This window comes from Pteropus vampyrus, unplaced genomic scaffold, assembly GCF_000151845.1.
Source record: "Pteropus vampyrus isolate Shadow unplaced genomic scaffold, Pvam_2.0 Scaffold659, whole genome shotgun sequence".
NCBI classification, from domain to species: domain Eukaryota; kingdom Metazoa; phylum Chordata; class Mammalia; order Chiroptera; family Pteropodidae; genus Pteropus; species Pteropus vampyrus.
In genome coordinates this window covers 46,226-57,009 of record NW_011889440.1, presented here as the reverse complement: position 1 = coordinate 57,009, position 10,784 = coordinate 46,226, and the positions used below count along the sequence as shown (strand labels likewise).

General features: G+C 45.4%; 1 protein-coding gene, 1 long non-coding RNA gene, 1 other non-coding gene and 1 pseudogene across 12 annotated transcripts in view; 3 read left to right on the top strand and 1 right to left on the bottom strand.

Annotated features, from left to right (window-relative positions):
- Positions 1–2,597, top strand: part of LOC105309032 — a 5,169-nt gene extending 2,572 nt beyond the window's left edge. Inside the window, exons 3-4 of the long non-coding RNA XR_002778205.1 lie at positions 1,232–1,358; positions 2,372–2,597. This is a non-coding gene — a long non-coding RNA (uncharacterized LOC105309032). The remainder of the gene's footprint in view (positions 1–1,231; positions 1,359–2,371) is intronic.
- The window catches only part of ZNF606 (zinc finger protein 606), a 46,969-nt gene extending 40,677 nt beyond the window's left edge, over positions 1–6,292 (top strand). For all 10 annotated transcript variants that reach the window (XM_011385105.2, XM_023525964.1, XM_023525963.1 and 7 more), the window contains one exon: positions 3,742–6,292. In XM_011385105.2, coding sequence (XP_011383407.1) covers positions 3,742–4,106 — 365 coding nt within the window. In that variant the 3' untranslated portion in view covers positions 4,107–6,292. The remainder of the gene's footprint in view (positions 1–3,741) is intronic.
- Positions 6,293–8,435: 2,143 nt separating this feature from the next.
- Positions 8,436–8,560, bottom strand: LOC111733850. The gene has a single exon (XR_002778207.1). It is a non-coding gene; the product is annotated as a small nucleolar RNA SNORA16B/SNORA16A family (small nucleolar RNA).
- An 848-nt stretch (positions 8,561–9,408) lies between these two features.
- LOC111733853 lies at positions 9,409–9,527 on the top strand (annotated as a pseudogene).
- The last annotated feature ends 1,257 nt before the right edge of the window (positions 9,528–10,784 follow it).

Genomic DNA, 10,784 nt, shown 5'->3' with positions numbered 1-10,784 from the left:
GTCTTGCCATACAGGTAAGTCAAGAAGGGTGGTCTCTAAACATCCCTTATGGGCAGGGCTCCTATAGTTAAGGGGGTGGGGACAGAAGTTTCTCTTGAGCCCACAGGGTCTCAGTTGCCTTTAGGTCGACATAATTTGCTCATTCTGAAGCCCCATACACGTGTGGCGCTCTGTGGCCAAGTCTGACTCAAGAAACGTAGCGAGACCACCACAGGATGATTTGGGGCTGCTCTCGCTAGTGGGAATCATGGAACTCTGTGGTGACATTGGATCCTGTTTGAATGTGGCAGGTCTACGCTGGATGCTGTCTTCCAAGTTGCGTGGTTAAGTCCTAAAATTCAGGCCAATCCGTGTGCTGCCTCAGTATGCGGTGAAACCAGGACACCCTCAGTTGGCCCTGGTGCCCGCTCCCTTCCACACTCTGCTCTCAGATAAAGTCTTCTGGCCTCACAGCTGTCTTTATCGCGGGGAGCAGGCGCAGTGCTTGCTCATCGCTTTGAGTGGGTTTTAGTTCCCTAGGGGCCTGTAGAGTTAAATAAGTCAGCCACATGCTCCTGCAGGAATTGGGACATCCTGCCTTCTCAGTCCTGTAAAGACTGCCCCTGGTAGTTCACTCTTTCTAGAGTGCAGCCTTTATGTCATCTCGTGTGTCGTGTGGTGTCCTCCTCTCCCAGAATATATGAGATTAGTAAACGTCTGCTGATTGCATCTGTCCAGCGTCAGGTGTTAGGAGTTTGGCCACCCAGCTAGGGTGGGTGGGGATCACCCTCAGCAGTGGGGTTAGAGGGGGTAATTGACATAGAAGTGTGTCGGGCATGGATGATCATGGCCGTGGGCACGTGGCTGTGGGATCTGGAGATATGAGATGTGCATCATCGAGAGTGATGCGTAGCTGGACGGGGAGCACGTCTGATGGTCTGGTGCACTGCACTGAGAATTCCACGGCCGTGGCTCTGCCAGGGGAATCGCCTGTGGAGGGGTAGGTCCTCCTACGCTAGTCCCACAGCTTAGGTAGCTGTTTGTCCATCCGCCTTTGGCTGCCGATGGCTTTACCGTTATCAGCGGGCCCACGAAGAGACAGTAGCACCAGTAATTCCGTGGCCTGGTTTTTCCTCTGAGTTGGGGAGCCTAGGAGAAGGATGGGCGCACAGCAGATGTTGGAGGGGAAGGGATGTACTGCGGCTCCTCAGAGAGAGGCTGTTTGTGGTTTTATCTGTCCCCATCATGCCAGGGCAGTGTGACCTTTGAGGACGTGGCCGTGTACTTCTCCTGGGAGGAATGGGATCTCCTTGATGAGGCTCAGAGACGCCTGCACCAGGATGTGATGCTGGAGAACTGGGCACTTATAACCTCCTTGGGTAAGGTCTTCAGACTCACCCCTGTGCCGTGAGCTAGGCTCTGCCCTTCCCTTTGTCCCAGGAGCAGGTCTGTCCTCACATGGGACCCCGGGCACCGCTCCCTCCCCTCGTCCCCCGGGTAGGCGCCGTGGTTGGCTGGGCTGAGGTGTGTGTGCTGTCCTCTCCCTCCTCGAGCAGCCCCAGCACCTTCCCAGCCGTTACCCAGGGAAGGTCTTGGGCAGAGACGTTGCAGTCACCCTAACAGACCCCTCTTCGCCTGCCCTCACCCAGGCCAGGTAGCTTTGTCCAGACGTAAGGCACCTGAGGACCCCAGGTCTACTTTTTTTTCTCTCGCTGACATTTCCTCACCCCTGCCTGGGCTGAGAATGGCCACCACTGAATTGGTCACCACTCACGTAGATCATGGTCTGTTCTTACAAAAGTCTCCTCTGAAATTCTCTTTAGAACATTTAGGGTTTTATTCCTGTTGGCTGTCATGCGCTGAGTTGTTCTTGGCCAGTGCCGTCTGTCTTTCTGTGACTGCTTACATCATCCAGGTCCCGTATATTTGACCATCTCGACGGGGGAGGGAAGGGGCCCTCAGTGGTCCACTGGCTGGATATGAATCCAGCCTCAGAAAGATGGGCTTAGTGGAAGCCTGGTCCTGAGTGGCACCCTGGGGGAGGGCATGATGTCAGCGCTGTTCAAATCATACCAGAAACCTGTTCTGTTTGACTAGTATTTTCGTACTAAAGCTTGGGACCACACACTATTTCTACATTTTCTTTCCCATTCTTGATACTTACTTGTCACCTCTATGCTTTGTCACTTCTGCACCTACCTTTAGTCCCTTACCTCTCTGGACTCTATGTCTCACCCATTTTTCTCAGTGCTCCATGTGCAGCCATCTTCAGTATTGGCTTACGTGACTTGGATTCTGAAGCGTTTACCCATTCCTCACCAATAGCTGCTCTGTCGCAGTTTTATTTTGGGTGGCCTGGATATAGCCTTTTACATAGCACTCTTGTCACCAGCAAACAAAGTCCTGCTGAAAGTTGTTTGGCGAGGAGCAAGTCGTGTCCTTCATCTCGTGAGGCCTCCCCAGTACCGCTAAACAGCCCCATCGTCAACCTGAAGCCAGTTCCTGTTCCTGCAGATAACCCGTGGACTCGCTCCTGGGTGCGTCAGACACACACTTAGTGTGTCAGACACACGGCTGCCCCCTCCCACCAGAGTCAGCATGCATGTCACCAGTGTGTCTTGCTTTCAGGTGGTCGCCATGAAGCGGAGTATCAGGAGGCTCTTTCTGAGCAGACACTTTCCATACAAAGAGTGTCACACGTCAGGACTGCCGGTGCCAGTCTGACTCCCAAGAAGGCCTGGCCCTGTGAAATGTGTGGTTCGAACTTCAGTGACGTCTTGCATGTGGCTGGGCACCAGGGAACACGTGACAAGCAGAAACTGCACGGGTATGAGACGTGCGGGAAACAATTCTATGACAGCACAGAGCTTCACGAGAAGCAGCGCTCCGGAGGGAGACTTTTCAGAAGCAACGGGGACAGAGCCTGGTTCGTGAAGAACTGTACGTGCCACGTGTCAGGGAAGACACTTTTCTTTGGGGAGGTTGGGAAGGACTTCTTGACCAGCTCTGGATTTTTCCAGCAACAGAGCACGTACAGCAGGGAGCAGTCAAACAGCGGAGCCAAGTACATGGCCGCCTTGCAGAAGGGAGCAGCTCACCTGTTCTCAGCAACTCTCGACAGCTGGGGCGGGTGGACGAACTCCTTCGGCCGCAAACATCCGCTTATTCAGCACCAGGCAGTCCTCACTACGGAAGGATGTTTTAAGTCCAAGGTACATGGAAAATCATTTAGCAAAAGCTACAGCCTCAGGCATCAGAGTGTTCACACTGGAGAAGATATTTTTGGATCTGGGGAATGTGGGATATTATTTAACAAGTCCCATGACATTGAACGCTGGAGAGGAAACACCAAGGAAAGGCCTTACGAATGTACAGAGTGTGGGAAATCATTTACCCGAAACTCCCACCTCGTTACACATAAGCGGGTTCACACTGGCGAAAGACCTTATGAGTGTGGTGAATGTGGGAAGTCTTTTAGGTACAAGTCTAACCTCACTGTACACCAGAGAATTCACAATAAACAAAGGCCTTACGAGTGTGGCGAGTGTGGCATATCCTTTAGCCAAAACGTCAGCCTCATTTTCCACCAGAGAGTTCACACCGGAGAAAGCCCTCATCAGTACAGTGAATGTGGAAAATTCTTCAAGCAAAGCTCTAGCATCAGTTTACGTCGAAAAGTTCACACTAGACAAAGTCCTATTGAGTGCAGCGAATGTGGAAAAACCTTTAGCTGCAAATCTAACCTCACTAAGCACCTGAGAGTTCACACTGGAGAAAAGCCTTATGAATGTGGGCAGTGTGGAAAGTCCTTTAGCCAAAGCTCGAGTCTCACTCAACACCAGAGAGTTCACACTGGAAAAAGGCCTTATAAGTGCAGTGAATGTGGGAAATCCTTTGCTGCAAACTCCAATTTTATTAAACACAGGAGAGTTCACACTGGACGAAGACCTTATGTATGTAGTGAATGTGGAAAGCCATTTCGCCAGATCTCTGCCTTCCATTATCATCAGAGAGTTCACACTGGAGAAAGGCCCTATGAGTGCATTGAATGTGGGAAATCCTTTGCTGCAAACCTCAGCCTCATTAACCATAGGAGAGTTCACACTAGAGAAAGGCTTTATAAGTGAAGCAAATGTGAGAAATGCTTTAGCTAAAGCTCTGTGTTCCTTTGCCATCGATAGTTTACATCGCGCCAAGAACTAATCAGTGCAGTGAATGAAAACTCCTTTGTTCTAAATCCAGACTTATTGACCTGATGAATGTAGTGAATATTGGACATCCTTTAGCTACAACTCCAGTGTACTAAAACAATGTGATGTTCACACTGGACAGTGGCCTTATTTCTATGGGGAATGTGCGAAATTCTATAGCCAAAACTGGTCTTAAGACACATCAGAGTTCACACTGAAGAAAGGCCTTTAGCTTTATCATTGGAAATCACAAAGGTCACGTGGGAACAACAGGTTAGATGTGTAAGAAATGTGTTATTTCTATGGTATAACACTAGGGTGATCCCTCGTGAGTGTGCCATCTGCTTGAATTGAACCTCATACATCTGAACACCCACATAAATTCCAGGTATGTGGGAACTGCCTTGCACTTTTGAAATGCCCGGGGCCATTGCCAGATTTCTGTCACTGCCAGTTCTGTAGCAGAAGCCTTCTCACCTCTACTACTTGGCTGCTGCCCATAGTGTGCGTCACTCACCCACCTCATTGCGCCCAGGGAAGGAAACCTCACTATCTCCGTTCACAGGAAGGATTTTTGGGAAGCCTGAGTACTCATTTCTTCTTTTTTGATAAGTTAGGCCATGGACATGGCCCATTTTTGGCTCAGGACTCTGCCGATGACTTGCAAAGATGGATGACCTTATTCAGGAATACCGTTGGTCTCATGTGGCTAATGTGGAGTGTTTCATCCTCTAGTCGTGAGTCTGAGACCAGCCTACCTCATCGTACTGGTTCGTGTGACAATGAAGGCGGGCCGCATTGTTCGTGCTCATTGAATCCTGGAACTCTTGATGTGGTTGGAAAACAAGTGCTTTCTGCTAACATGAGGACATGAGCACTTTTTGTTGGCATCCCAAACTTTGCCTCAGAGGGAACGATGTGATGGCTCAGAGAATGTAGCTGTCTCTGCAGTTTTGGCCTAGTTTCCATTGCTGCCCAAGCCTCATTTGTAACCCAAATGCCATGTTTTGTGGGTTCAGAGGTCAGCCTGTGGAGGGGACAGTTGTGGCAACTTCTGTTACTTCACCAGCAACATGAAATTGTTCTCTCGTTCATAGTGGGTGTTGCATCGTGCTCAGTACTAATGAGGAAGTCTGTTTCCAGGGTCCTCAGAGGGGCCATGGGCCCTGGTGTCCCTAATTTCCTAGGGTAGTGTGATTGGTTGTAAGATTATGGGGTGACTCATACTTGTTACCGAAACACTGGATTTCTGGGAAGTGGAGGAAGGAGACCATAGAAAATTAGTTGGCCTGCCCCTCTTTTAAAGGGGCGTCCACAGTGTTCAGCCACTACGGCTGTGAGGATGAGCAGGCTCAGGAATTCTCGCATCCTCTAGAGCTGTGTGTGTGTAGCTGAGTGGCCCTGCCAGAAAATAAAGATGTCGTGGATTCCCATGGCCGCTGGGCTTTTCAGCTCAAGACCATTACTGCACAGGCAGATCTTTGAGGAGGAGGAAGAATGCTTCGTCCAGCTCTGGCTTTGGGACCAGCCTGCATTCCTGTCGAATCAGGTGGAACAGTCTTTATGGCTTGCCAGTGTTTGCTGCCAGCGAGGCGAGACGCCTGTGCCAGGCGTGAGGAAGGAGATGGTGGTGTCAGTACTGTGTCGCCAGACTTGATTTCCCAAAAACAGAATTCTAGGTTGCTCTTTTGAACCACGTTTTAAAGCATCAAGAAGGTATAAATCATGTGCAATAACTTGAATATATTTAAATTGTTCAACTTAGGAAATTTGGACATTCGTATAAACTCGTGAATGCTTTATCACAGTCATGATCGTGAGTTTATGCATCACCCAGATTTACGTCCTGCCCTCCAGTCAGCCATTGATTCACTTTCCTTCACAGGAGAGTTTACGTTTTCTAGAATTTCATATGATTGAAGTCATAAAATGTTTATTTTTCCTCCTGGGTACCTTCATGCAGCGTATTTATTTGAGATTCATTAATGATGATTTTGTGAGTAGTTTGTGCTTTTCATATTGTTGAAAAGTATGATGAACTACTGTTTGTTTACTCGTTCATCTGCCTGTGGACATTTGTTTCCAGTTTTTGGCTATTGCAAATAAACTAACTAGACTTTAAAGCAGTTCTTCATATGTCTTTATTTCATTGGTCTTGTGTTAGTATCTTGGGTTTCAGTGCCTGAACCCCAGATAGATGAATATACAACTTTTCAATAAGGGTCATGGTCTGAGATGGTGGTTCCCTTTCGTGTTGCTACCAGCAGCGTATGAGGGTTTCAGTTCTTCCTGATCCTTGCCAATGCTGGGGATGGTTGGTTTTTTGATCTCTTTAAATAAATGCGTAGCAATATCTCACTGCGGTTTCAGTTGCATTTCTCTGACGTTCATGATGTCGAGCATATTTTTTCATTTATCTGCCTTCTGTATGTCGTCTTTGATAAAATATCCATATCCTTTCCTTGTTTATTTTTTTAAAATGAATTTTGGCTGTTTCCCTTTTCATTAACAATTAAGAGTGAAACCACAAACACTTATGTTAAAACTTCGTTCATTCTTCAGTTCATTCTTCTTTTTTGCTGTAAGGAATTGCTTTTGAAAACCGGAAGAATATTTCTCGTTTGTTTGTTTGTTTGTTTGTTTGTTTTTGCACTGTATACAACACAGTGGTCACACACAGCACATATTTTTAAGTTTAATGTGTGTTATTAATGTAGTCATCACATTCTTAAGTCTAGATATTCAACAGTCCAATATCTCAAGCTGCGATTTGTGGTGTTTGTCAATTTCCCCGCTGTACACACTCCCCCTGTGGCTGCTTTGAAATTGTCGGTGCGGTTTCATGGAAAATGGAGGTGGGAAGAGTTGCCAGTAGCTACAATTCACCTCAAGACCGTAGGAAATAAAATGTAGTATAATAATTAGAAAGTCAGAGGTTTTTAGATTTGATTTTTAAATAGTTTAATGGAAATATAATTGACTTAAACTGCATATACTTAAAATGTACATTTTGATGTTCAGATGTATGCTTACGCCCTGAAACCAAAAGTTGCCTCCTGACTTTTGAAATTTATCCTTTTCAGCATACAAGACTTCTGATACAATGACAAATTCTGTCTTTTCGTTATGGTTATTTTCAAATATATACAAAAAAAAAAAAAAAAAGACTGTTATGAAGCCAGATGAACCTAATCTTCCATCATTATCATTTCAGGCCATTCTTATTTCATCTATCCCCGTGTACACTAGGGGGTTACTTTACTTCTAGTTCGAGACATCATGTAAGGCATAATCTCTTAATGCATTTTTATTTTTTAATTAAGTTTATCGGGGTAACATTTGTTAACATAAAGTGTACAACTTTAATACAACAGCAGATTGCATTTTTTAAATTAAAGTCTTCATAACTTAATAGTAATAAAGAAAGTAAATGTTTTATCAGTTCCCAATTGTCTCAAAAATACGTTTGTTTCTTAGGTCAGATTAATTGCCCTCAAAATCTAAAATATATCCTCACAGCTTTCATTAGTTGTGTCTCTTAACATATAGATTTTAGTTTTTAATTTTTTTACTTCTAGAGTCTTTGGGTTTTTTTGTTTGTTTGTTTGTTTGTTTGTTTTGGTAACTTATATGGCAGGTACCAGAATTAGCACCCAAAAGAAAAAACTCCACAAAGGTGTCCATGTGTCCATTTAAAGTAATCTGTTGTCTTTTAGCTTGCCTCATCCCATAGGACTTCTCTCCCATCTCTGTAGATTCATCATCACAGACAAACACAGATTTCTGGTAACCAGTCTTATTCTAAAGCACAGTGACAGCAACAGCTGGTGTTTTTAGATTCTTCAGGATTGGACGCCACCTTGAAACTTGGTGGGAAACAAAAGCAACTTCAGTCATCTTGCAGTCCTCATCCAGCACAGCTACGTGAGACACCGTCGTCCTGCGTGAGCTTAGTCCCTTCTCGTCTTCAGGATCATAAAGGCTCGACTGAACTTTGGTCTGGGACTGATGCCTTCAGCTTTCGAGGTCAGTGACCCAAAGGATTGCCAAGATGTGCGCCACTTGACGCTGAGTTTTCCTTTACAGACATCACCCCACTCCCATCTGCCCCTCCATGCTGTCTTGGCCTTGGCACGCTGCTTCTCAAAAGCTGTATTTTAACTATGTGCAAGACCCCATCAAAGAAACGTTTCTGCTGGCCTCCGGAGACGTGTCGATTTTAATAAAGGTTTCTGTCTATACTTGAGAAATGGCAGGTACAGCGTGAACTGCCTTTTTCCAAATGTTCCAGCTCAGAGCAAACAAAATGGCGACTGTCCAGGAAAACTCACTCTGGGCTCCTTTTTGGCCCCAGCAGCTATATAGAAGCGGCGGCTTGGAGAAGGGCCGGTCCACTTACTTACCTTTTTAAATACTTATCGTTGAAGTTGTTTTGAGGACCTTGCACGTGGGAATTTGCCACATTGTAGATGTGGCTTCTGGAGGCTCTGGTACCGTTGAATTGCCCACCCTTTCCTCATGTTTCCTGCATAGGGAGGAGATGGGCGCTTGAGGTTTGGTCCCTGCAGACAGGTGTGCGATGACGGCTTTTGAGGCAATAAAAACAAAATTTTCTCCCAACCTATAAATCCTCTCCAGAAAGGTAGCAGAAACAAAGTCAGTTTTATTACTGAATATGCATTAAACTAAAATAGGTGAACATCGCAGGCAATCTACCGGGAAACCGCAAAGGCAAAAATCTTACTCCTCCCTGTATAGAAAACCTGATCCGACTCATTACATACATGGATTCAAGATAAACTAGTCCTGAAGAGGACTCGACAGGTGCCATTTGTTGCATACAGTTCATCCTAACTCTACTTGGTAATTGGGGTGACTATCGTTAGCTTACTGGCTTTATCCAGAGGGAAAACAACCTCGCTTTTATCGAAGAAGGTCCTTTTGTAAGTTGAGGCTCCTCCCTTCCCACAGGACCTGGCAGAGGAGTTATCACGCTTGATATTTGCATTCTGAAGAGATGGCTTCCAGGTTCTTGAGAAAGACATTTCTGGGTCCTAAAGCTGGAGAAGAAAAGCCGGATGACAAAAAGCCCATCTGGTCTTCAAAGGCATACACTTTGAAGGGATGAGAGAGTTCTTACAAGTTTTCTAAGGTAAATGCTCTGAGAATCAGGAGGGGAAAGAAATCCCTTTTCTCAGTTTTCAACAGGTAGAGTTAAATTATTTTTAAAAAATTCATAGTCTATGGCCATGCTACCTCGAACAAGCCAGATCCCGTCTAATCTCGGAAGCTAAGCAGGGTCGGGCCTGGTTAGTACTTGGATGGGAGACCGCCTACGAAGACCAGGTGCTGTAGGCGTAAAAAATAAATTAAAAAAAAATTATAAGGGATTTTAAGCTGACAAGGTCCTTGCAATCTATAAGGTCTTGCCTAAAAAAAATAATAATAAATAAATAAATAAATTCATATTTGTTGAATAAAATAATTTGTATGTGACATCTCGAAACAAATAGCATGAACTATGTTTTGCTACCACACTGACAGCCTGAAAACAAAACATTTCAGGTACTGGATGTGACATGCACACGTCTGGGGACCTTGTATGATGTGTGATATTGACATGGCACAGTACATGGCACCTCACATACACCCTGGAGACATAGTTTGACAAGTGTGAGATGCTGTCATACCGTCAAGTGTGACAGACTAAGCTTCACTGGAGAGGGAGTGGCTGACCTAGTTCCTCAGGCGGAAAGGGAACGTTTTTAGGGATTGGCAGTCCCTGTCTATCTTTGATTGGCATTTGATCTGAAGGGGTGGGGATGAGTAGTCAGGGCTAAGGTCAGCTCTATAGGGGTGGGATGAAAGAGTCTTGGGGACAGGGACTTGGAATCCTGGGCTGTTTCCCTTGGAGAGGATGCAGAACTAGATGAGGAGACCCAGAGCAATGTAGACTAAATCTTCCCCAGCTCAGCCATTTGGTGAAGTTATGCCATTTAGAAAGATGCAAGAATTCAGATTGTAATGAGAGAACGTAGAAGAAAATACTTTTTCCTGGAAGCTTACGTAGACGAGAGTTTTTAACCTCTAGCATTTCTTTTTCATTCTTTCTGCGTAATTTCCATCTCTCTGCTTATATTCTCCATCTGTTCCTGCGTGTTATCTGCTTTTTCCATTTTACCGCTTAGCCAGCTGTCTCTCAGTCCCTGTGGGAAGGTAGGAGCCTCAGCCCGGTGGACGCCCTGCTCAAATTTACAAAACTACCTCCCTTCATAAAGATGAGAAATTTGTTTTTCCTCTGGATAAAGGCAATCAGCTACCACAGATAGCCCAATTACCAGATAGATTTAGGAAGAACCACGTGTGACAAATGGCGCTGTCAAATTCTTTTACTTGACTTTTTTTTTTTTTTCGGGGCCAATTTCCTTTCTTCTAGACCAGAGTAACTTTTGATGTTCTTAAGATAAGGATTGAGATGGAAGTTTGAGAAACTAAGAGGTAAACCTGTCAAAAGATTATTCTGCTGCCCCTTTTTTCTGCCCAAACCATATTATTCCATTCTCACCCATATAGTTTCAGTCCTGGGCAGCCTTGGGAGTGTGCTGCTGGGTTCTG